The sequence below is a fragment of the Halichoerus grypus genome, chromosome 5 (assembly GCF_964656455.1).
Source record: "Halichoerus grypus chromosome 5, mHalGry1.hap1.1, whole genome shotgun sequence".
Lineage (NCBI taxonomy): Eukaryota > Metazoa > Chordata > Mammalia > Carnivora > Phocidae > Halichoerus > Halichoerus grypus.
The window spans coordinates 19,280,901-19,308,723 of record NC_135716.1 but is presented as its reverse complement, the minus strand read 5'-3'; the positions used below and the strand labels follow the sequence as shown (position 1 = coordinate 19,308,723).

The 27,823-nt window shown below is 36.4% G+C and overlaps 1 protein-coding gene across 1 annotated transcript in view; it reads left to right on the top strand.

Moving 5' to 3' along the window:
• Positions 1 to 27,823, top strand: part of MTBP (MDM2 binding protein) — a 71,370-nt gene that overhangs the window by 24,628 nt on the left and 18,919 nt on the right. The window contains exons 12-15 of the mRNA XM_036068663.2: positions 10,185 to 10,358; positions 11,766 to 11,873; positions 19,605 to 19,766; positions 24,592 to 24,709. Coding sequence (XP_035924556.1) covers positions 10,185 to 10,358; positions 11,766 to 11,873; positions 19,605 to 19,766; positions 24,592 to 24,709 — 562 coding nt within the window. The remainder of the gene's footprint in view (positions 1 to 10,184; positions 10,359 to 11,765; positions 11,874 to 19,604; positions 19,767 to 24,591; positions 24,710 to 27,823) is intronic.

Here is a 27,823-nt window from a genome sequence, read left to right as displayed (position 1 = left end):
ACAGTTTTGCAGTTTGACCTAGGTTCAGCTGGGCAGTTCTCCCATTCTCACCAGTGGTCACGGATGTGGCTGCACTGAGCTTGTGGGTTGTTCAGAAGTTGGGCTCAGCTTGGGATGCAGGGACAGCTATCTTTCTTTCCCCATGTAGTCTCAGAGCCTTTTCTCTTGCCCCATGGTTTCTTCATGTGATCTCTAGCAGGTTAGCTGGAATTTTTACATGGTGGCTTAAGACTCCAAAACGTACAAAAGTCAAAGCTGCCAGGACTTCTAAGGCTTAATCCCAGAACTGGCCCAGCATCACTTCTGCTGTATTGTTTTATTTAAAGCTACTCAGAAGAGTGGCCCAGATTCAAAGGGGAGGTGATTAGACAAGGGTGTGAATACTGAGAAGCCACCAGTGTAGAAAGCCTCCCAGTGACTGTGTATAGGTAATAGTTGAAGCCTTAGGAGTAGTTGGACAAAACCATATAGACAGCATGACTAGAGAAGAGAGCCACGGCTAGGATCTTCAGAAATACCTGAATTTAAGGTAAAGGTGGAAGAAAAGCTAGGAAATGATTTAATAAATAGTGGTTGGAAGACCCTAGAGAGCTATAATCATTAACATCAACATCAAAGTATCATTTATTGCATGACACACTGTGGGAAATAAAGGGGAGTCAAACTGGGTCCTTACACTTGAGGAAGTAGTTGCACGGTCTTTTTCTTTGTGGAATTTGTAGTCAAGTGATGAAAGCACTTTGAAAAATCATTATAAATCCGTTTAGTCGACACTGCGAAGGTGAAGTGGAGGATACTTGCAGAGTGTTTGGCCTGGCATAGTCGCAAGAATTCAGAGCAGCTTCCTGGGGGAACAGATGTTCATGTGGTTAGTTGCACTGTACTAGTACATAAAGAAGTGCAGCTCTGGCCCTTCTCAACTCCTCCCAGGGAGCAGATGTAGCTGTGGGGTTTGGGCACCTGCTAAAACAAAATCAGAAATAGGTGTGCTAGGTGGCAGTAGAGGCAATTTCACTTATTTTACATGAAATCATAGGATAATATTTATCCATTTCTCAATATTACACATGTTTAAGGCTTACTAATATGAATTGCATATTAATATCTCCTAACTAAACTTGAGTATATTCTGGACAGCCCATTATTTATTTTTTCTTTGTAACTTTTTCTAAGGTAATTTACTGATTTAGAATTTATTCTTAAATAGGTTTTTTTTTTTCATGAGTTTTATTGCAACTTTAAGAAAATACCTTAGTATGTGGCTTGATTTGATTTCCTTAAATTATCACCTCTTGAAATTTGGAGATTAATATTGGTAACTTCTGAATAATAAGACATATATCACATGACATTCTTCAAAGGCAGGTTGTTGATTACTGATCAGGCTGTATCATTAAGTGCTGATGAAGCTGACACTTTACAGTATTTTTTTTTAATCTTAGAAGTAGAAACAATCAAATTGGACAGTTGATTATTAAGTTCTCTTCTACCCATAGCCCTTTCTGTAGGGGAAATTATTTATCTCATTGACAGAGCTCCTTTTGTAAAAGAGGAGCCAAGTTTTAGCTAGGATAAAGTTTTCACAGCTCTTACTTAGGAAGCATCGTCTCCCACTCATAGTACCACTACCCGTAGCCTCTCTCACTATTCCAAATAAGATACCAACTGTCCGATCAGCCTCTTAAGTCAACATTCTGTTCCCATGCCTTACTGCATTATGTCCAGCTGTGCTCTGTTGTTGGCCCTGCGTGTCCCATCCTCCAAGCTAAACTTTTATACTGTTTCCTTAAGCTGTTCTCTGATTTTCATCCTTTATGACCTTGTTCATTCATTCATTCATTCAGTCAGTCAGTCATACCTTTCATTCTTTTTTTTTTTTTTTTTTTTTGAGATTGGTAGATATTGTGGATCAGGCATGGTACAATATCTGGAGATTAGTAATGAGCAAGATAGACTTGGCTCCTCCTTTCCTGGAATTTGACCCGTAATAGGAAATAGATATTGAGAAGTCATTATTAAGTCTTAATTATAACATTGTATTCAGTAGCAACCGACTATAAATCCACAAGAGATAGTATCTTGAAAAAAGTTAGATGTGGAAAGGCTATCAACAACAATGTGGGGGGGGGTGTGTGTGTAAGCACTTGTACATATTTATTTATATTATCAAGCATCTACAATATAGTAGGCCCCGTTACACGTGCTGGACTGGCAGTAAATAGAACACAGTCCATGTCCTCGGGAAGCTTACATGACAGTGGAGGGAATGGGTTTAGATTTTACCTCAGAAACCCGTATGGTTAGGTCTCTCAGTTTTGACGGGCCTTTACTCCAGGCATTTTCTCATTCAGGACCTAATTTGCCATCCCGTTTAAAATTGCAAATAGACTCTTCTCCTGACATTTTATCCATTTCCCCAGCTTTATTTTTTCTCTTTAGTACTTATCACTATCTAATATACTAAGTGTGTGTCTTTTTCTCTCACTCGAAGTGACAAGAGACAAGATGGAATTTTTTACTTTTATTCATTTTATTTTCAGTGCCTGGAACAGTACCAGATACTTATTAGGTACTCAAAAATAGTTGTTAAGTAATATGTGAAATATATATTTCCAGGTAGTGATAACTGTTGTCTGGAAAAGTAAAAAGATTTTAAATGGATTCCATCTGTGCAATGTGAATAAAAATTTGTGCCCCAGTTTTTATCAGTTCCTTAAGTTTAACAAATCATCTCTGATGAAATAAAATACATACATAGTTTGAACCATATGGTATTGCTTACTTGTATATCAAAAATTGTTAAGTATCAGCAGTTTCATATGGTTTGACCTAAAATAGAAAACCAATGTCCCATTTGAATTATGCTTAAATTAAGTGTAGTCAAAGAATGATTTTTAACAGTGATTTTCAGTGAAATACCCAGAAAGTATTATGATACTAGGAAAAATGCAAAAGAACTATGTGAACAAATGCAACTGAGCTAAACCCAATTACTCTGAAGAAAGGCTTCTATATTTAACACTTGTACTGAAAAGCCAGTTGTATAATGAAAAGTGCTGGCTTACCATATGTTCACAGAGAAGTTTTACAGAATTGTCAAAAAACTGGATGTTGATCATTGCCTCACTGTACATTACAAATGAATAAGCTAAAGTATAGAGAAATCAACAACCTTCTCTAATATCATAGGGTGCAGTCAGAATTTTCACCCAAGTCTGACTGCATCTACAAACCATCCATGTTAATTTTACAATCTTGAGTCCTATTGTTGTCTCATTTTTTTTAATTGGAATTCTTTTGAAAGGAAATATTTTAAAGGCACTCTTGAAAAAAGTTACTGTTTCGTTGACTGACAAGTCTTCTAATAAAAATATTTTTATTTTTTTATTTTATTTTTTTTTTTTTAAAGATTTTTTTTATTTATTTGAGAGAGAGAGAATGAGAGAGCAAACACATGAGAGGGGGGAGGGTCAGAGGGAGAAGCAGACTCCCTGCCGAGCAGGGAGCCTGATGCGGGACTCGATCCAGGGACTCCAGGATCATGACCTGAGCCGAAGGCAGTCGCTTAACCAACTGAGCCACCCAGGCGCCCTAATAAAAATATTTTTAAAGGGACTAGATTAATAAGAGCTAATGAAATGTTTTGAATTGATGAAGCATGTGCCTTTATTCTTTTTTTTTTAATTTTATTATGTATGTTAATCACCGTACATTACATCATTAGTTTTTGATGTAGTGTTCCATGATTCATTGTTTGCATATAACACCTAGTGCTCCATTCAGTACGTGCCCTCTTTTAATACCCATCACCAGGCTAACCCATCCTCCTACACCCCTCCCCTCTAGAACCCTCAGTTTGTTTCTGAGTCCATAGTCTTTCATGGTTCATCTCCCCCTCCAATTCCCCCCCTTCATTTTTCCCTCCGTACTATCTTCTTTTTTTTTTTAATCATATAATGTATTATTTGTTTCAGAGGTACAGGTCTGTGATTCAACAGTCTTACACAATTCACAGCACTCACCATAGCACATACCCTCCCCAATGTCTATCACCCAGTCACCCCGTGCCTCCCACCCCCCACCACTCCACCAACCCTCAGTTTGTTTCCTGAGATTAAGAATTCCTCATATCAGTAAGATCATATGATACCTGTCTTTCTCTGATTGACTTATTTCGCTCAGCATAATACCCTCCAGTTCCATCCACGTCGTTGCAAATGGCAAGATTTCATTTCTTTTTATGTTTGCTTAATATTCCATTGTATATATATACCACATCTTCCTTATCCATTCATTTGTCGATGGACATCTTGGCTCTTTCCACAGTTTGGCTATTGTGAACATTGCTGCTATAAACATCGGGGTGCACGTACCCCTTCGGATCCCTATATTTGTATCTTTGGGGTAAATACCCAGTAGTGCAGTTGCTGGGTAGTATGGTAGCTCTATTTTCAACTTTCTGAGGAACCTCCATACTGTTTTCCAGAGTGGCTGCACCACCTTGCATTCCCACCAACAGTGTAGGAAGGTTCCCTTTTCTCCACATCCCCTCCAACATCTGTCGTTTCCTGACTTGTTAATTTTAGCCATTCTGACTGGTGTGAGGTGGTATCTCATTGAGGTTTTGATTTGGATTTCCCTGATGCCGAGCGATGTTGAGCACTTTTTCATGTTGTCTGTTGGCCATTTGGATGTCTTCTTTGGAAAAATGTCTCTTCATGTCTTCTGCCCATTTCTTGATTGGATCATTTGTTCTTTGGGTGTTGAGTTTGATAAGTTCTTTATAGATTTTGGATACTAGCCCTTTATCTGATATGTCATTTGCAAATATCTTCTCCCATTCTGTTGGTTGTCTTTTGGTTTTGTTGACTGTTTCTTTTGCTGTGCAAAAGCTTTTTATCTTGATGAAGTCCCAATAGTTCATTTTTGCCCTTGCTTCCCTTGCCTTTGGCGATGTTTCTAGGAAGAAGTTGCTGCGGCTGAGGTCGAAGAGGTTGCTGCCTGTGTTCTCCTTTAGGATTTTGAAGGACTCCTGTCTCACATTTAGGTCTTTCAGCCATTTTGAGTCTATTTTTGTGTGTGGTGTAGGGAAATGGTCCAGTTTCATTCTTCTGCATGTGGCAGTCCCAATTTTCCCAACACCGTTTGTTGAAGAGACTGTTTTTTTTTCCATTGGACATTCTTTCCTGCTTTGTTGAAGATTAGTTGACCACAGAGTTGAGGGTCCATTTCTGGGCTCTCTGTTCTGTTCTATTGATCTATGTGCCTGTTTTTGTGCCAGCACCATACTGTCTTGATGATGACAGCTTTGTAATAGAGCTGGAAGTCCGGAATTGTGATGCCACCAGCTTTGTTTTTCTTTTTCAACATTCCTCTGGCTATTTGGGGTCTTTTCTGGTTCCATACAAATTTTAGGATTATTGGTTCCATTTCTTTGAAAAAAGTTGGTGGTGTTTTGATAGGGATTGCATTAAATGTGTAGATTGCTCTAGGTAGCATTGACATCTTCACAATATTTGTTCTTCCAATCCATGAGCATGGAACGTTTTTCCATTTCTTTGTGTTTTTCTTTCATGAGTATTTTATAGTTTTCTGAGTACAGATTCTTTGCCTCTTTGGTTAGATTTATTCCTAGGTATCTTATGGTTTTGGGTGCAGTTGTAGATGGGATTGACTCCTTAATTTCTCTTTCTTCTGTCTTGTTGTTGGTGTATAGGAATGCCACTGATTTCTGTGCATTGATTTTATATCCTGCCACTTTACTGAATTCCTGTATGAGTTCTAGCAGTTTTGGGGTGGAGTCTTTTGGGTTTTCCACATAAAGTATCATATCACCTGCAAAGAGTGAGAGTTTGACTTCTTTGCCAATTCGGATGCCTTTTATTTCTTTTTGTTGTCTGATTGCTGTGGCTAGGACTTCTAGTACTGTATTCACCACAGTCAATTTTAGGACATTTTCATGTCTCCAGAGAGCAACTCCAAACCCTTTAGCAGTCCCTCCCCATTCCCATTGCGTGCTCCTCCCCCCAGCCCTTAGGCAATCACTAATCTATTTCTTTCTGTATAGATTTGCCTGTTCTAGGTATTTCATATAAATTAATCATACAATAAATAAATGTCATCTTTAATGTCTGGCTTCTTTCACATATAGCATGTTTTTAAGGTTCATCTTTGTTGTACGACATACCGATACTTCATTCTTTTTATTGCTGAATACAACTCGTCATTTGACTCGTCATTGAATGTATCACTTATTATTATTCACACATCAGTTGATGGACACTTTAGCTGTTGACCCTTTCAGGCTATTGTAAATATGTACATGTTTTTTTGTGAGCATATGTTTAAAATTATTTTGGATATAAACCTGGGAGTGGCATTTCTGAGTCATATGTTAATTATATGTTTAACTTTTTTGAAGAATTGCCAAACAGTAGCTGTACCATTTTATATTCCCAACAGCAATCTATAAGAGTTCCATTCTCTCTACATCTTTATCAGTACCTGTTATTGTCTGTATTTTTGTTACATTCATCCAAGGGAGGTGAAGTGGTATCTCTTTGTGGTTTTGATTTACATGATGTTTTGGCTAATGATGAGGATCTTTACATGTGCTTATTGGCCATTTGTATGTATCTTTACATGTGCTTATTGGCCATTTGTATATATCTTTGGAGGAAAGTCTATTCAGATCCTTTACTCAGTTTTTAATTGAGTTGTCTTTTTATTGCCATAGGAGTTATTCATATATTCTAGATACAAATCCCTTATAAGATATACTATTTACAAAAATTTCCCTGTGTTCTGTAGGTTGACTTTTTTTTTATTACTTGGTAATAGTTACTGAATAAATAGTATATGTCAGGCATCGATCTAAGCACTTTCCCTACAGCATCTCATATTTATTCCTCACAGCAGCCTTGTCATATGGATACTTCTTTTTAAAATTAATAATCTTTATTTTTTTAGAGCATTTTAGGTACTCAGCAACATTGAGCAGAAAGTACAGAGAGTTTCCTTATAGCCCATGTCCTCACACACATATAGCCTCCTGTTACCAACATTTCACCCCAATGGTACATTTGTTAAAATTGATAAGCTTGCATTGACATATCATTATTAACCGAAGTCCATAGTGGGTTGACTTTTCATTCTCTTGATGGTGTACTTTTAAGCACAAAAGTTCTTAATTTGGGTGAAATTCAGTTTTCTCTTTTTCTTTTGTTTGTTGTGCTTTGTGTCTCTTATTTAACAAACCATTGCCTAATCCCAAGGTCATGAAGATTTATGCCTTTGTTTTATTGTAAGAGCTTTAAAGTTTAAATGTTAAATTTATGTTTTTGATCCATTTTGGATTAATATGTGAGGTAGAGGGGTAGGGGTGCAACTTCATTCTTTTGCATATTGGATGTTTGGTTGCTCCAAGACCATTTGTTGAAAAAACTGTTCCTTCTCCCATCAAATTGTCTTGGTGCCTTTGTTGAAACTCATGTGACTGTAAATGTGAGGGTTCACTTATGGATTCTCAGTTCTATTAATCTGTATGTCTGTTGTTACACCTGTGCCTCAGTGTCTTGATTACAGTAGCTTTATAGTGAGTTTTCAAACAGGCAAGTATGGATCCTCTAAGCTCCTTCACTCTCACCACACACTCAAATTCTTCTCATTTCCCTCTCATACAGTAATTTTAAATTAATATTAGTTGTTTTAATTATTTTGATTATGTAATCACTCTTCACAGTTGAGCCATGTAATGTATCTTATTTTCCTTTCCTCTACAGTATTTTGTTTTAGCTAGAATCCATGAATATTTTTTTATATCCAGCCACAAAGCCTTCCCCCAGTGGTGAAACTCCTTTCAGTACCTTCAAGTACATTAAGTATTCTATCAATCATGTATATGTAAGAAATCTCTTCCAGATCTTTATGACCTGTCTAATCCAGACTGGTGTCTCTAGCTTTGTTCCATAGCTTTGGATTTAAAAGACTAGTTTTTCATCATCATGGAAATTTCTTCTGCCCTTTCTCTGTTGGTGCCTTTAATCGTCTTGTCTCTTCCCTTAGTCCCTATTTTGGTGGAGCAGATTTGCTAAAATCTTCCTGAAATTTTGACGGTATTACTCCATTGTCTTCCAGCTCTTAGAGCTGTTGTTTAGAATTCTAGTGCTGTTTTCATTCTTGATTTTTTTTTTTTTAATAGTAAACCCATATTTTCTCTGGAATTTTGCAGAATCTTCTACTTGTTCTTAGTCTTCTGAATTTTCATGATGATGCACCTTGGTGGGTCTATTTTTATTCTTGTATTGGGCTCTCAGCATGCCTGGAAGCTTGTCTTTTTATTGGGGAAAGAGTTCTTATAATTTATTTTTTGGTAATTTCCTTCCTTCTGTTGTTTTATGTTCTCACTTCTATTACTCCTGTGTAGATGTTGTTCCTCCTGATTTGAGTGTCTGTCTCTCTTTATCTTCTCTACTATTTTCCATTTCTTTGTCTTTTTACTTTACTACTTTCTGTAGATTCACTGAACTTTTCTTCTACCAATTTAGGTGAAGTATATGTTTATGCTTTCTTAGTTTTAATTTCCATGAGCTCTTTCTTATTAATGTTCTTATAATCTCCTGTTCTTATTTAATGGATGCAGTACCTTCTCTGAGGATTTTAGTGATCTGATTGGTTTGTTTGTTTGTTTCTTGTGTGTGATTTCTTTTTACTGTGTATTCTTTGTTTCCTTGCAAGTCACTTTTTTCTGTTTATTTTGGCATCTAGTTTTCATACTAGCAACTTTTCTTGAGATCTCATAACATTTGCCTGCCTGCTCACATTTAAGGGATAGTACCAGAAAACTAATGGGAAAATTTAGGTGCATGAGTGTAGCTTGTTGACTGTGATCTTCATTTTAGGGTGATCTCCCTGGGACCTTAGCTGATCCCGATGTTGGGATTCTTCAGTCTTTCCTCTAGGACTGACCACATTTCCAAAAGAAAGCTCAATTCTGTTATCTGGCTTCCAAAATTCTAGAAGTTATATAGGTGAAGTAGGGCAAAGGATCTCAATATTCAATATACAAGTACATGCTTAATCCACTGATAATTAACTCTAACCCTACTCTCTGTCCAGTATCTCTCAGGCCAGAGACACCTTGTTTTACTTTCTGCAGAAAATAAACCACTAGTCTTCTGGACTGGGAGAAGGACAGTCATGTGCCTCAATAGAATAAGGACTGGTCAGGTTGCCAGACTTCACCTCACTCACAGACTTCAACCTATTTTCCTATTTTACCTTCATATTGCTTCCAATGCCATCTGGGACCATCATCCCAGAGTCTTGTCAGGGGTTGTAGTATAAATTATGTTGCTTCTAAGCCTTGTCCAGTTTTTCTCAGCTTCCTTAGCAGTCTGTTACCAATTATTCATTTGCTTTCCTGCTTTCAAAATTAGTTTCTGTTGTCTCTTCTGTTAGATATTAGTCCTTGTAGATTTGTGCTATTTTAAAAATCTCTTTATTATCATTTTGTGGAATTTCAGGAGATAGTGAAAATGAATGCTTATGTCCATTTACCATCTTCAACAAAAAAGGGACTCTACTTCTATTTTTTATCTCAAAGGCTTCACAGTTTTTCTTTGACCTTCAATATAACCCTCACTTGATTTGTTTTTAAAAATACAAGAAGCTGTCTTAAGTGACCTTCATGTAACTGGCATGCCAGATTAATGAATGCTCTCCATTCCCTCTGTAAAATACATTATGGATGCCCACTGCAGGGACTGAAAAGCTACCTTGGAGTGTATCTGTACACTTCTGCTGCACCAGTGGAATTTTTTGTGTGCTCACAGGGGTCAGTTAATTCCATTTTAAAGAAACAGAAGCTGGAAATAGTAGTTGGTACATTATAGGTGTGGTCATATAAGAAAGATATTGTGGAAGTCTAGTGGGCCATATCAAAAGGTAATGAACAAGGACACATCGTTTTAAAGTAAAATGTGTAGGCTTTATGTCATTTTTGTTATGATCCTCTGCTTTCAGTTTTCTGAGTTAAATGAACAAGTGCTACCCAAAAGAGGTTGCATAAGAGCTTGTTTTCAAATAACATAGAAAATCATTATATCCTATGGGTCAAATGACTGATTCTGCCATGTTGCATGCTGAATTTTCACATACTTAACAAAATAATTGTTTTTGTTTAGTTCCAGATGTTGAAGTGAAAGGAGAGTGTTCTAGCTATTATCTACTGTTACAAGGTAATGGCAATAGAAAATGTAAAGCCACATTGATTCACTCAGCCAACCAGATCAATGGCTCATTTGCACTCAGTTTAATTCATGGAAAGATGAAAGCAAGGACAGAAGAAGCCAAACTGAGTAAGTGTTAATTTTAGGTGGGAAACGTTTTTATATTTGTTTGTATATGCAGTTAACTTCTGTGGTTTTTAATGATTTTATTTTCCCCAAACTCCATTTCACTTTCATTTTACCTTTTATTTCGAACATATTATAGCATATATGAACAATTTAAAGTACACATAATTAATCCCTTTTTCATTATACTTAGTAAAATTTAGTAGGTCAGCCTTTGATTCCAAATAGGAAATTTTTAGTATTTTCCACTTTATTTATTTATTTTTAAAGATGTTATTTTTTTATTTCATAGAGAGAGCTCACGTGTGGAAGCATGAGGGGGTGGGGCAGAGGGGGAAGCAGACTCTCCACTGAGCAGGGAGCCCAATAAGCAGCTGGATCCCAGGACTCTGGGATCGTGACCTGAGCTGAAGGCAGATACTTAACTGACTGAGCCACCCAGGCATCCTGTTTGTATTTTCCACTTTAAAACACACTTTAAAACAGATAATATTTTTCTATAATTTATCTCTCATTTTTACTTACTTCCTCTCAAGCATCTTGTTCCATTTTGTTGCCCATCTTTTTTTTTCCGCCAAGTTCCAAGTTTTGGTTATCCATCAGTATATGACAAACCACTCCAAATTTAACTTAAAAATGACTTTTCATAGTCCTATGGGTTGACCGGGCTCAGCTGGATGGTTCTATTTTGAAGTCCCACTTACGTTTGCAGCCACATAAAGCTGGGGCTCCATTCACTTGAAGACTTAATGGAGCTTGTTGTGTAAGATGACTTCTTCACCCACCTGTTTGGCTCCTGGGTTAGGATGGCTGGAACAGATGAGAGCTGACGTTCTCTTCACAGGCTCTTTTCTCATAGCCAACTTGGGCTTCCTTACAACACTATAGTCTCGGGGTAGTCTGATTTCTTACCTGGTTGCTATCTTCTCTTAGAGCATTGTTCTAAGAAGCCTCCAGGTTTTTTGACCTAGCCTGAACTCATTCACTGTCACTTTTACCGTAGTACCTTTTTGATTTCATAGAGCTAACCTGGATTCATTGTGGAAGGACTACACAATGGGTGACTAGTAAGTGTGGTTGATTGGGAGCATCTTTAGAGACTAGCTGCCATACTGCCTCTGTACTTTGTGTAGGACTTTCAGTAGCTGAGGCCATAAAAGAAAATGTGATGGGGGAAATTCTACTCTGTTACCTAAATTCCCTCAATTTAAGAGGCAGGTCAGGGTTTAAAATGCAAAATAATTTAGTATGCCTAATTTCTGCATCTTAATTATTATTTTGAAATAAGCAAGAGCAGGAGAGATGAGTAACTGGCTTTTATTTTTTAAAATTATATAATAACACATTTTCTGGGAACTGAACATTATTGTCATAGAACATCCTTAATACTTACTTTTCTCTATTTCTCAGGCTTTCCTTTTGACTTCTTGTCACTTCCACATTTTTCTGGCGAGCAACTTATACAGAGAGAGAAACAGTTAGCTAATGTTCAAGCTTTGGCTTTGAGAGAATGTCTGAGTAAGTAATGATTTGTACATTTCATTTTACTCTAAGAATGTTGACTTGTTCAGCAATGCATTGTTACTGTCATACTTTTTCTTACTTTGTCTTTTAGGTATAATGCTCATTTGTAGAACTATTCTTGATAGAGGTGATGCAGAGTAGAAAAGGTCTGCAGCCTTTTTCCACCAGATTCAGAATCTTCCTATTTATTCATACATCACTGATAACATTTGTAAAAGTATATTTTTTAAAGACTTATTTGAGAGAGAGAGAAAGAGGGGCGGAGCAGCAGAAGGAGAGGGAGAGAGAGTCTCAAGCAGACTCCTCACTGAGTACAGAGCCCAATGCCGAGCTCGATCTCACGACCCTGAGCCGAAATCAAGAGTCAGATTCTCAACTGACCGTGCCACCCAGGCACCCCTATAAAAATATTTCTTTAGGAAAATTTTGTATTCCATTCTTTTTAACTGTGTACTGAAAAAGGTAGCTATGGTTTTTTAATTCTGATTAATATGAATTTTTTATAAAATTCCTCATTTTATATTTTTGGTTGTATCAGGAGGATAAAAACTACAAATAGAGGGAAATACAACTACAGAGAAATTAATATGCTAACTTGAGCATTGATTCTTAGACTTTAACCATGACTATTAATAATAACACATTTCACATATGTGCAGAGTAAAGTTAGCATTATGGATTTTTCCTTATTCAGGAAATTAACACTTTTTCCAAGGGTCATAGTTTAAGATTTTACCTCTATTACTGAATGTTTAGTTGGTATCAGTCTTAACATTTTATAATAAATAATCATTCATTAGTATCTAATATAAACTTATTTTAAGGTAACTGATATGGAATTTTTAAGAAATTGATTCAAATTGTGAGGCCTCTTTAGTAGCATATGAAAAAAGTGATATTAGGGCGCCTGGGTGGCTCAGTTGGTTAAGAAAAAAGTGATATTAGAATTAATTAGATACATTATAAAATAAAAACTATCATCCTTTTCTTTAAAAGCATTTTAAAAATATCTTCAATTCAGTAGCCTATTTTATTCAACAGAAAATAATTTTAGAATACTTGGTCTCAATTATTCTTTAGAATTACCTACTTTTTCAGTTGTACAAATCAGGGTGATTGTGTAGTCTTGAACTTCTCCAACCATTGATTTTTTTTTTTTAATTGAATCAATGATATTAGCTCAAGGAAAATATAGTTAGAAAGGCAAATCAGTTTCAATAAAAAGTAGTACATGTTAAAACCAAGAAAAAGAATAAATACTGGAATAGTATTTTTGTGGCTGGAAAATCTTTATTTCACATATCAACCTGCAGTATTATTTACCTCTTGACTTTGTTCTGTCCCTGCTAAACGCGTCGTAGGCCCTGCTCCCTTGCCTTAAGCCTTTTGCAGCTCTTTGTAACTTAGTTCCCTCAACATCTCCTCTCTCCTTCATCTTCACCTCTCTTCCTCATCCTTCCAACCCGAAAATCTGCCAGAGTGGAAGAATAGGTTGCTCTCTGAAGCTGATGCTTTTCTGCTTTGGGTAGGAAGAGTTAGCCCTCCTGTTTAGGTGGGAAGGGAAATACTGACAGCTTTAACTAGACTGCTGCCTGCAGGTGTGATCAGAAGCTCTGCTGCGGGAAGCGGAAACGGAAGTGCTCAATAAATGCCGAAAATGTCGGAGCACCGGCCGCTGAGCGGTACCGCAGCTCTAAGGATGCCGCAGCTCTCGGCAAGGTGCAAGGACAAGGAGGGGGCTTGAAGTTGGGGGAAACCTTACAGCTAGTAGCTGCTGGAGGTACCAGCTCCTGGCATATCCATGAAATGACCAGTTTGCAGTCCAAAGCATTACATCGTGATAAAATTAGTGATCCAGTTCATCAGTTTATGATGGAAATACTAGCTGAACCAACCTCTTCTCTACCCAGAGAGTCAATACTGGATTAAAAATTTGGGGTAAAGTTGCATCTGTTCAGAATTCCTGTATCTCCAAAGACAAAATGACAGCAAAACGAAGTTTCTGATGTAAGAATGTCTGAGTGTATTTCAGTGACTTTCAAAGAAGTGAAATATAAATATAAAAGTAGTGAAAGTGATATAGTTAATTAATTTACACATGGTAAAAACTAATGTACTAGGAACAGCTTTCTTTGGGAAAAAATCAACAATTCGGAATCAATACAAAGATTATAGCCTTTGCTGTAAAATAAGAAGTTGTTCAGGAAGATTTTTCTTTTTTTCAAAATTATCAACAAGACATGGAGTAGACTTACTATCTCCCCACTATTTCTCTGCCCCAGTACTGAATCAGAAAGAGCAACTGGAAAAGTTTGCATGAAAATGTACATACATTATCGAGACACTTTGTTGTTTAAAATAACACAAAAATCAAATAAAGTTTCTGTTATGGTTTAATTTTTTAGAATAATTACTTCCAGTAGTTTTATTTTTTAAAAATTATATTTAATAATATTATATTAGAATGATATTTATAATTTTATAAGTTTTTTTACTTGATTTCTTGGTAGTTTGTAACTTTTTGAATTTGGAAATATTAAATATCTTGTTTCACTGATTTTTAAAGAAAAAGTTTAAGAATGCTAGACAATTTTTAGATAAAAGACTATTCAGTATGATGCAAAACAAATACCAAAACAACAACAGGCTTGTCATTTTGCTCCAGTATTGCTGTCACTCCTCTGAGTTTCCCACATCTGTTTTAAATTTATAGAACCTAGTACAAACCTGATTGACACTCAGTCTCTGGTACTTTTGAATATTCTACTCTATCTTTTTATTTAATAGATCCCAAGTTATGGCTAGCTTTTTAGGAATAGTATTCTTTTGCTGATTCATTTTTAGACTTTAGTCAAATATTTTTCTCCCAAATATTTTCTCACTTGTGTGCAAATTCATTTGTGTAGAGAATATTTTTTGCCTAGGTAAATTATTCTGCTCATAACCTTGTTAAACTTCATCTGTTTCCTCTTTCTTTTTCGGTCATTAAGGCCAGGAGGAAGTCTTACACTACTCTCCAAATAGCCCAATTTCATAATATAATTGACTACTTTAATAAGCATGGTCCGGTTCATGATTTAAGTTTATTTTTAACATTAATAAAAATGTAGAGCTGAATTCTGAAGCACATTACCTATTGTGCATCTTTCAGATGAAAACAAACCATTGATAACTTTTTGTTTAGATGGCTCCCAGCAGATTGGCAATAAAGCTTTTTATTTTCTCACTAAGAAGATATAATAATAGCAGCATATTTTACAGTCTTACTTTACCATTACCAATGTTCTTGAGTGCAGGAACCATGTGTTACTTACCTTGGATCACAACTGGAATGACCCTACCAATATCCACATTGCTATGGTGGGATTTTGCAGAGGCGTCGTTGTAAAGCTGATGTTCTAAAGTAGAGCCTCTAGGCTGGCTATTTCCTTCTCAGCCTACTCTCTTGCATTATTTATGTTTCAACCTCATATGGTAATGGGTTCTAATCCTCTGTGTCTGAGGGCACAGCACAGTGCTTTGTAGACAGTACCTAATAAATGTTGGAGTGAATTCTCTGTGCATTTACAATTTACTATTTTATTATAGAAGAAAATGTTATTAGTCCAGAAGTGTTTTAAAAGTGTAATATTTTTATAAAAGTAATACATGGGTCTAGTTTAAGATGCAAATGGTATTGAAAAACTTCATGTGGAAACCAGCAGTACCCTACTGTCTCCTCTCCATCTTTCAGTCTCCGTCTGTAGGCAGTGACCCGCAGCTGTTCCAGCTGGTTTTCTTAACATTTCCTCCACTTTTGTTACTAGTATGTGTATGCTGCTGTTTATTAATTTGCCAGTTTCAGACATTATCTTAGCATCTAACTATGAAAGATAAACATTTAGCTTTCTCATATCATCTTCAGTTTCCCTTTCTACCCTTTACAATGAAGTCATGAATTTTGGTTAAATCAGTGGTTAGTTTTAACATTATTATCACTATATGCATAAGTTTACCGCTGAGTCAAATAATATACGATGATTATCACTCTTTTGTATCATCTTTGTTTTTCTTATGGTTGATGATCATTTTTAATTTGCCCATTCCTCTGTACAGGCAAATTTTTTTTTTTTTTTAAGATTTTATTTATTTATTTGACAGAGAGAGAGTGAGAGCAGGAACACAAGCAGGGGGAGCAGGAGAGGGAGAAGCAGGCTTCCAGTGGAGCAGGGAGCCCGATGAGGGAGGGACTCGATCCCAGGACCCTGGGATCATGACCTGAGCTGAAGGCAGACACTTAACAACTGAGCCACCCAGGCACCCATGGCAAAATATTTTTATGTTTTTCCAGAGGCTCCAACATTTTTCTACACACTTATCATTAAATTCATTGTATGTTCAAACACAGCAGTTCCTTTTTATTTCTCTTTATTTTTTCAGAGTGTTTAATATTTTGTTCTGATAACGGAACATTTTAGGGACTTCTCTTTCTTCTTTCTCCTCTTTTGGAGTCTCCTTTTTTCTAGACCACTTGTCCTTCTTCTTGGATTACTCCCTTGTTTGGTTGGAGCATATCTTTCAGTAACTACTTTGAGTAAAACTTCATGGAGCGTAAATTTTTTTAAGCTCTTGCGTATTTGAAAATATCTTTACTTGACTGATAGGTCATAAAGAATCCTAGGTTGAAAATCATCTACCTTCAGAATTTTGAAGACATTGCTTTATTATCTTCTGTGTGACTGTGTTCCTATTGAGAAACCCAATTCTATTCTTATTCTTTATAGTGTTTTATTTTTGGTTTCTTTGTTTTAACGCCTTTCTAGAATGTTTATCTTCAGAAGCTTTGGCCCTGGAAGCTTTACTCTGAATCATGGTGTGTATGTATTCTCTGTCCTCTCCCTCTGTCCTCAATTTATTAAGCTATGTGTTTGATGAGCCATTTCAATAGAAGGTTCACATTCTTAAACCTGAAAATGTTAATAATTTTTCTTTCCTTTTCTGTTTTTTTTTCTTTCTAGAACTTTTATTAGTTATATAAAAAATACCTGGACAGAACACCTACTTTTCTGGACCGAACACCTAATTTTCTTTCCTATTTCCATATTGTTTTCTTTTTGTTCTAGTTTCTGGGCAATATCTTCCATTTTATTTTAAGCCCTTTTATGGAATGTTTAAAATTTGAGCTCTCATGTACTTAATTTTTAAAAGTCTTTTCTTGTTCATCATCTGTTCCTTTATTAAAGAATCCTGTACTTGTTTCATGGGGTGTAGTATCTTCTCTTAGTTCTACGAGAATATTAATTATAGCAAGCTTTCTTTTGTTCCCTGCAGTGTTTTTGTTTCTGCTGGGCTCCTTTTTCCTTTTTGCTTGCTTTAGTCTCTCTTTTTCATCTTAGACTTTTTCTATTTTGAGGGTCCCAATAAATAAACCCCCTTACTCTCCCAAAGTTGGAACCAATTGAAAAATAAAACTAAGAAACACACTGATGGAGATAAATAACAGATAAAAGCTGTATTGAAGGATATGACTTTTTAGATCTATGGCCAGGTGAGTTTTCTGAACACCCAGAATTGAATTTCCCCCCCTTGAATGAAGAACTAGGCAAATGAAGATCAACCCTGTGGGGGCAGGGTTACCGCATTGTAGAGAGCATGCATCCTGAGGACTTGCTAACTCAGAGGAAAGTTGGAGAGAAGGATCTGATCAGAGCATGCCTTGTTTCTTCTCCAGACTAGCTCAGTGAGTGACAGGAGGGAGATAGGAGCTAGAAGTGTTACTGGATCAAAGTCCTTCCTTATATGTGTAAACATAAGACTATGGAAATGCAGAGTCCCCTCTTTCCTCAACACCTTTTCTTTTTTTTTTAATTTTAATTCTTTATTTAAATTCAGTGTAGTTAACATATACTGTATTATCAATTTCAGGGGTAGAATTTAATGATTCATCTTTTGCATATGACACCCAGTGCTCATTACATCAAGTGCCGTCCTTAATGCCCATCACCCAGTTACCCCTTCCCCCACCCGCCTCCCCTCCAGCAACCCTCAGTTTGTTTCCTAGAGTTCAGCATCTCTTATGGTTTGCCTCCCTCTCTATTTTCGTCTTACTTTATTTTTCCTTCCCTTGCCCTATGTTCATCTGTTTTGTTTCTTAAATTCCACATATGAGTGAAATTATATGATATTTGTCTTTCTCTGACTTATTTCACTTTGCATTATACCCTCTAGTTCCATCCATATCATTGCAAATGGCAAGATTTCATTCTTTTTGATGGCCGAGTAATATTCCTATATATATTTATTTATATATAAATACCATATAAATGCCATATAAATACACACACACATGCATACCACATCTTCTTTATGCATTCATCTGTCGATGGACATCTGGGCTCTGTCCATAGTTTGGCTGTTGTGAACATTGCTGCTATAAACATCGAATCACTGTGTTCCTTTTTTTTTTTTTTTTTTAAGATTTTATTTATTTGTTTGTCACAAAGAGAGAGAAAAAGAGAGCACAAGCAGGGGGAGTTGCAGGCAGAGGGAGAAGCAGGCTCCCCGCTGAGCAGGGAGCCTGATGAGGGACTCAATCCCAGGAACCTGGGATTGCGACCTGAGCTGAAGGCAGACACTTGACCGACTGAGCCACCCAAGTGTCCCAAATCACTATGTTCCTTAAATGTCTGGTGATTCTTTTCTGTCTGTACTGTTTTAAATGGGAAGCTTTACATACCTTGCTCTAATATACTATCTGGCAAGCTGCAGTGTAGAGTGGTAGAGTGACAAGTCATCCTGGTTGTGAGCTCCTATCCCTACCTGCACTTCAATATCAGGATGAAGCTCTTTCCTCCAGGAGCATTCAGTTTTTCAAAAGGGGGACTCCTTAATCTTTCTAGTGGAGCATTTATAGCTGCTAGCTTTCCTGCTACGGGGCTTGGAATCAGACCTCTCAGTATGTACACTTCTATTTAGTCCCCCAGTTTTAACCCCAGTTTCAGTGCTACCTTTCAGTGTGCCTGATGGTGCTTGGGCTGGGACTCCTTTTCAGCTTCTACCAAAAAAAAAAAAAAAATGAGAACAGAGTCTCCTGGCTGTGAGGGCTGGAGGGTGGGGTAAAGACCTTTAGTTCTAACTGCTCCTTCCCTAAACACCCATGCACGCAGTCCTCTTTTAGCCTGCCTCGCCATCATCTTCCTAATACCTCATAGGAGTGCCTCTCTAGGTACCCAATTGACCCTCCCTCTGCACCAACTCAGCTACCACTCCACCATCATCTTATCTTCCAAAATGTCCAAAACTCTCATTATTTATTGTTTCTGCTTTTGTTGTCCTTTTTTAAATTCCTTTGCTGTGAGTTTAGGTTCTGGGAAGGAGAAGAAACAGATGGAAGTGGCCAAGCTACCACATTTAACTCAAAGTCTTACAGGTTTTATTTTCACGTAAACACCAACGTTCTTAGTGCTCTGCGGTATATTCTGAAAACTTGCAAACTTGCCTTTACCATTCATCACCTCATGGTGTGAACAGATTACTTTATTTTTGTTTATCTTACATAACTGGAAATTCTATCATTACCTACAAATTGGGTTAAAATGAAAACCTACATAGGAATGTTGATTTGCTGGAGAAATTCAACTGTTTTACTTTTGAAAATATTTATCATGAAAGAGTAGTAGATGCACTTCTTGAGAGTCTTTAAAATAATAGTTATATGGTTAATCATACTGTTTTGTTGTCTTACAGAAAGGAGAAAGTTGGCAAAGCAGCCTGAAGTAGTTTCTGTTGATGAACTCAAAAGTCTATTAATACTCACAAGGGAACGCTTTTTAGATCGTTTTGATGCCTTTATTCCTAAAACAATTCCAATAAAGACAGACAAAATTAAAACCTCCAATATGTTAAATGGTAAGTTTTTTGTAGAATACTGGTTCTTTTTGTATGTATTTCTCATCATTTAAACATTAAAAAATTTCTGTCACTTCTTTCATTAAGCATGTTTAATATAATTGTTTTTGAGCAGAGGGAGAAGCACTTTAAGGTGATTCCTCTTATTAATTTTACTAAGCTCCTAGAATGGGCAGATTTCTATTAAGCCATATTTTCGGAAGATGAGAATAGTAGAACCTACACAGTAAGTTGACTATAGTTAAAACTACCTACAATAAGATGCTCTGCATTTGCCATTCATTGTAGTAGGAACGGTCACCAAACTTCACTGAAGGAGCAGGAAATCATTTCTATATTAACTTGCAACTCTTTGTCTTTTCCTGGTTCCTATTCTTGTGATGTATTTGGATACAGTGAAGCTTTACAAGATCTAGCAGGAAAGCATTTGATGATTGCCTGGCATTTTAAACGTACAGGGTAATTTTTTGTTTTTATTCCTTGAGAATCATTTTTATTCCATTGGTTAATAAGAAAATGACCAAAGAGTCAAGTTAACAGTAATATTTGTGGGGTACCTTTCTCTGTTTGACACCATAAAGGTATACATAGAAGTAAAAATTTGGATCCTTGACTTTCAACAGGTTATGATCTATTTCAAAAACAAAATATAAATACAGCACACAGTGCCGTTTCAAGAGCCCAGGCTCGGGAGCTCGCTTGCCAGGGCTCAAGTCTGAGTTTTGTCACTTGTTCTCTGAGTGTTGTTGGGCAGTTATCCCACCTATCCCTGCCTCTGCCTCCTCATGTTTAAAATGGGCTTAATAATATTACCCACTCACTAGGGTTATTGTGAGGATTAAATGAGTTGATGCATATAAGAACACAGTAAATGCCAAAGAACTATTAGCTGTTTGTATTATCATGATTGTCATCATGACGTATCAGTACGAATGTTCAGTAACAGTGCAGAGTAATCTGACAGGTGTTGGAGACAGTGCAAGGTTACTTGTAAATGGGGGCATGTGTTCAGTAAATGAAAGACACAGTTTCTTGGTTGCAGCCTGGGCTCTGGAGCTGGACTAACAAGGTTGGATGCGGCTCTGCAGCTTACATGCTGTATGACTTTGGGCAAGTTTTCTAACCTCTCTGAGCCTCAGGTTTTTTTTCATCTTTAAATGAGAGATGACATATGTTGTTATGAGGATTAAAGGTATTATTTATAAATTGCTTAGAAAGTTGCCTGATGTGAAGTGCTATATATTTGTTTTTAAATAAATGAATGTGAATTTAGAGGCGAGGAATATAACTAGGGTAGGATAGTCACAGAACACTTTGTTAGGAGCGAAGGGACTTGGATGTAGGCCTTGAGTGATGCATAGGATCTGGGTAGAGTGGAGAAGATAGGATTTTCCAGGGAGTAGGAGCTGCATACCGAGTCATAGAAGTAAGAAAGGGCAGACTGAGTTCCAGAGAAAAGTTGGCTTACTCAGAGAATTTGTGCAGGAGTTAACAGTTACAAGGTAGGAAGGGCTGTGATCATTGCACAGGTTTTTCTGTAAGTGTGGAAATGTGTCTTATAGTTACTCATACAAAGTCAAGTCCTAGGACACTATTAACACCCTGAGCTTACAGGGGTGCTCATCTTAAAATGTAAATCAGATTATATCACTCCTTTGTTCAAACCTTTGTCATTGCTTTCCATTGTACATAGAATGTGTCATCCTTAATATGGCTTACAAAAACCCTACAAGATGTCTGCCCTCACACTGATTCTGGCTTCCTCCAGTGTCGCATTTCTGTCTCCTTGGTGCCACAGTCTTTCCATTCCTTGAGCACGTCACCTTCCTTTCCACCTCAGGAACCTGACACACGTGGTGTCCTCTTTCCGGAATACTTTTCTCCCAGTCTTTACCTGATTAATTGACAGTCATTCTTCAGATCTTGACTTAAGTGTTACTTCCTCAAAAAGGCTTTCCCAGACCTTCCTCATTTTAAATTGTTTCCAGTGGTACTCATCTTCTGTATCTTTCTTTAAGTTATTTTTCCTATGTTAAATTATATACTATAGATGTAATTATTTATTAACTATTTGTCTTCACTGTGAACCATATGTTCTCTGAGAGTAGGGAGTGTGCCTACTTGCTTTCTCCAGTGCCCTAGAGCCTAGTACCGTACCTGGCATATAGGAGTTCATTCCTCCCAAAATAATACTGAACAAATGAAAGAAACCCTGAAGATTTTTTAGAGCCTGAACTGAAATTTGACAGGTTATACGTTTGAACATGACCACTAAGAATGGAGTTGTGATTTTTAACATCCTTTGTAGCTTTTGTTTGAGTAAATACATCTAGATGCAAATTATACAGCAAAGGAACCAATAAGGTCAATCACGTTTCATATTCCGATCCCATTCTTTAATAACCATGCTCATTAGGAATTATTGGCAATCATCAAGATTATTGTTTTCCCCTTTTTTGTGTGTATAAAAACTATAGCACTCTAGCATGTGTAACATGAAAATCAGCATGGAGAAAATGTCTTGATTTTCTATACTCATTGCCACAAAGTTGCTAAAAACCTTCACAATGCCAAATGTAATATCTGAACTCAAAATGCAGCAACTGTCTCCTTTACCTCAGGCCACTGGAGCACATAAACAACACTGCATAAATGAGTTTTCTAGGTAATTTTATAAGATCACAGTTTTATTATTTCAAATATTTTAATAAGAATCTTCTAGGGGCGCCTGGGTGGCTCAGTCTTTAAGCGTCTGACTTCGGCTCAGGTCATGATCCTGGGGTCCTGGGATCGAGCCCTGCATCGGGCTCCCTGCTCAGCGGGGAGCCTGCTTCTCCCCATCCCACTCCCCCTGCTTGTGTTCCCTCTCTCGCTGTGTCTCTCTCTGTCAAATAAATAAAATCTTAAAAAAAAAAGAATCTTCTGGTATGTGTTTATAATTCTTGCTTTATTAAACAGAATATGCCAATTATAATATAACCTTTTCTTTGTGATTGTAAGGCTTTGTGTATGTAAGGCTATGATGGCCTCTGTTACTATGCACATATTATCACCTGCTGTATTACTTCCTTTGTGTTTGCCTTGATTTGTGTAGGGCAGGTTTTGAGTCCCTATTTCCCTACTGCATCACTTTCATTTCTCTGTTTCTCCTGTAAAGTAAAACACTTAAAAAAAAACAAAAACAAAAACAAAAAAAAGCAGTGTTCTTGGTTTCTCAGAGGCCCTTTTTGTGCTTTTTGGTTGTCAGCATGTCCTAGTGTCCTCAATGCCACATAAATAAAATATTGTGTCTTACTTTCCTGTAAGAATTGTATTAAATTATTACCCAAAAGTACATATGAATGTTTGTCCATCCATTCCTTACTATTTAGCCTATGTCATTTATATTTATGTAAATTGTATAGTCAACGTTAATAATTAATTATATTGTAATATTTAGAACAATTAATGTTTACTTTTATTTAACATGACTTGTGTTCTTTTGAGTTCTCAGCATGTAACTGTTCAGATCTGCTAATGATATTTGCTTTATGATTTTAGTGGAAAGCCATGTCAACATTAAAAAGTAGATTATTTCATTATAAAGTTTATTGCTATATAAAATAGTATTTCACTACCCTTATTATGAAATGGGAAGTGGTATATTTGGATGGTGTTTGGTGGGGGCAATCCAATGTAGTCATTAAAGATATTTTAAAATGTTCAAGGTTAAGTAGTTTAATGAATAAAGGGAAAATAACAAGCAGTTGGCTTCGGTTTTATGTTTAAGTGTTTTCTTTTTTGTATAAAAATTCCTTTACCAAATCACCATTTTGTAAGACTTCAAAGTATAAAATGGTATTTTTGTCAGAATTAATAGTCAGACAACTAATGTCCAGTAATTTTCAGTTAATTTATTAGAATAGTGTGTAATAGCTCAAAACAATATTAAAAACCAGATATTTTGGGAATCCAAAAAGTTGTACAGTTAGTAATTTTGACAGTGTTAAAATAGTTTGGATGTACTAATAATTTATAATGTAAATGGAAGCTGTCCCTTTATGTTTTTGATATGAATTGTAGTGTTATTAGTAATCTCAGTTCATTGCAGCATACTAGCTAGAAGGATAAACACACTCTGGTATAAAATATTTTATTAGTAGTGAAATAACATTTAATGTTAGTGATTTACTTAAAGATGTATACGTTAAGGTATCTTACATTAATGGATAAGTGAAAATTCTTTCTAAGGTAACCTTTATCTGAGAACATCCTATGTTATTTATTGTGTTATTATACTTTTGAGAATGAAGTAATCTCTTTCAAAAATATGAACTTTTCTGGATAATGCTGCTAATTCCTGTTTCTGGTATGAAAATCACATAGTATATCCAATATATTCTCCAGAGAATTGCCTCCTTTTCATTTAATACTAATTTCACACACACACACACACACACACACACACACACACACACACACACACACACAAATAAGCAAGTTATGCTTTTATTCCACAGGAGTCCTCATAGTGCTAATTCATTTTCTGAATTCTAGCTCATAACTTGTATTATGAGGAGACAGTAATATAAACAAAGCTTAACAGTGATTTTTTTTTTCATTTCCAAAAAACTTTTCAATGGCATTTTGCACAGTTTCGGCCATCAGAGATATCCTTAATAAATGCCTGAGGTAAGTAGTGCACAGTTAATCCAACACGGCTTTATATATACATATATGCATGTGCACATGGATGGATGGATCTATCCACATGTATATGTTTTCATATAGCAAAATTCAATATGTTAATAATTTTCAGTACTTACGTAGGTTTCTTTCACTTTAGACACCAGTTCAGTAGAACCTACTTCTTCAGATCTAATGGAAACGAACCCTTTGGAATGGCCAGAAAGGCATGTTCTTCAAAATTTGGAAAGTTTTGAAAAAGCTAAACAAAAAATGAGGTAATATTTAAATAGCTCAGTATTTTTAAATGGGCATTTTTTTCTTAATTCTTACATTGTGTTTATGAAATATAAGTATTTTCTAGCTTTAATAGGAAATAATATTTCCTTTATTGAAGGAATACATGCATACTGTAAGTAGATAGGTAGATAGAGCATTACAGAGTAGGATGTTGAGAAAACACTGCTCTTCCTCACCTGCTACTTACACTTTTGTGTGTACATAATCATTGTTAACATTTTAGTGGATCCTTTTCCAGACTCTCTCTCCTGCTCTATGTTCTGGGTGTTAGAAGGTGGAGGAGAGACAGTAAAGTATCCTCCAAACTGAGAAGGCACTTGGAAATATAAAAACGAAGCAAACCATTCCATACCTTCCACACGGAGTTTTATTCAAAGTAACTTACTGACGGGGTTTCAAGCGGATGACAATCCAGCACTGTGCAGCTATTCTCCACAAAGTCCGGACCTTAATCTACAGATTTTATAAGAGTGAGGGGATGGGCAGAGGTCATTGTAGTGAGGTCAAAGGGTTTAACAGATCTGGGGGAGCCATCTCTGTGCCAGAGAGGAGAAAGGGGAAGAAACTAGGCTGTCTCTCCTAGTTAACCTTAACAACTTTAGGGAAGATCAGAACAAGCCTTTCCACATCCTGGTCAGGGCACACATCAACCTCCAAGGGGCCTGGAACACGTAGTCCTAAGAGAGGTTATTGCATGAACGAGACGGAGGGCCAAAGATGGAGTCAGTGTTGTCAGCACTCCTACATCTGGGATATTTTCTTGACCTATGCTTTCATCTTTTAAGTTTTTTGATAGTCATACTTTAAATTCCTAATAATTTTTTTTTGTTCTCAACTCTATTTTTTCATTAGCGATCTCTTCTTTTGTTAATAATGAGAATTCAGAAGATACTAAAGGATGTTAATTGGAATCTTCTTTTAACTTGTTTTCTCTGTTCCTTAGATGATCTCATTATCCTTGTATCTGTTCTGTTTGTTCCTCTGGTGTTTTTTTCTTATGTGTAGCTTTCCTTCCACGTCTGATGGTCCTTGATTGTTACTAGGTCGGAATTTAGTACGAAGCTGCTTTATATAGGTAGTTGGTGTTTATTTTCTCTCTGTATGTGTAGTCATGTTTCTCGCCTGTTCTCATTTGAATATCGTGGGTAGGGAGAGTGGAGTGTACCTAGTAAACTTTAGGGCACCTATGGGGGTATCAGAAGGTAGGCAGCCTTGGTCCTTCACCCAAGACTGAAATAACAGGGCTTTATTCTGGGGGCATCAGCACAGAGACTGGGACAGGTACCTAGTTCTGGATCTTCAGAGAGCAGGTTCTCTGTTTTTCACTTGGAGATAAAATTGCAGGGATAAGGGGAGGTGTGGGAGGGTGATACTTGAACAACTGTTCTAGTAGGGTTCTTAAAATACATTGCCTGATTTCTGCCCATTGTCACTCAGCCCATGTGTAGAGTCTCACTGTGGCATTGTGGGATGGGAAGAAGACAGATTCCACATTTTTTTGTAAGTTTCTCTCTCTAGCTCTCATTTATATGCTTGCTCTAGTTTATCCCTTTTGTTTGTTCCATCATTTTTTCATCTTTCATTTCTCAACCTGCTTAGGAATTTAGTGTCTGGTACTTCATCATTGTGATTTCCATTTGTTTGAGTGGAGAGGTTTATCTGTATGATGTTTAATGCACCATCATCTTGAACTAGATTGTTTGTCATTCATGTTCTCAATCAAATATCACCTTTCTCTTAAGCCTTTTATAAATGTTACAGCTCAGTGTTCTCTTTCTTCATTAAGCACCCAAGGACTATATATCATTACTTCTTTCATGAAGCTTATTTTATTGCACCTTTTTTTTTTTTACCTCATTCTACATTGGTATATCTATCTCCTTTTACTGTCCTTACCTCCTTTCTCCTACTCAAATCATACCTATATTACTAAATTACATGCAGTGATTATGAGTCTATACATTATCATCAGTGAACTCTTTTTAGTATCTTCCAGTGATATTTACAGAGTCAGTGCTCAAATACTTGAGAGTACGTCACAGTATGGGGAGATGTCATTGAATTCTTGGTTGGGAACAAAAGTTACTTTGCATATTTTCAGAATTTGTATTGTGTTAAAATAGGCTTAACTGGAGAATTAAGGATGCTTTACATAGTGAAATTCAGAAGTCATAAGAATTTGGTTTTGGAAATAATACATTATATGTTTAAAAAAAGAGGAAGATAGTAGGAAGGGAAAAATGAAGGGGGGATGTAGGAGGGGGAGATGAACCATGAGAGACTATGGACTCTGAGAAACAAACTGAGGGTTCTGGAGGGGAAGGGGGTGGGGGGATGGGTTAGCCCGGTGATGGGTATTAAGGAGGGCATGTACTGAATGGAGCACTGGGTGTTATATGCAAACAATGAATCATGGAACACTACATCAAAAACTAATGATGTAATGTATGGTGATTAACATAACATAATAAAATAAAATAAAAGAATTTGGCTTTGGACAAACTCACCTGTTGTGTGACTTTGTTGCCTCATCCGTAAGATGGAGATAACAATCCCAGTTCTACTTCAAAGTTGTCAATGCTTAATGAGATGATGTATGAAAAAATACTTTGTAACCTTGCAAACACTGGACAAAATAAAGTGCTATTATTTTATTTATTGATTGATTGATTTTAAAACCAAGATATATCTTGGTGGTGTAATTTATCACAAACTGGGCTTTGAAATTGCTTTGATATCTTTGTGTCCAGGGTCCTATATAAATGCAAATTATACATGTCCCCAGTCCGCCTAGCCTATAAAATGATTAGGAGTAATATTCATTAAGAAACCTTTGTGAATCACAATTAGAGAATAGCTATATAGAAATTAAATTAAACTCATAATGTAGTTCCTACCCTCTTGGAGTATGAAGTTCAGAGAAAACATTTGAGTGTTTTCTTGTTTGACTATTTTTATTAGATTTATATTTTCAATTTAAAAATAAAGGGGACAGGAGGGGAAAGGGACACACTCCTGGTACATTTTTGATCTTTATAGAAATAGAAGTCTAAAACTATAATGTCAACATTTTAATCATATAATCACCAATA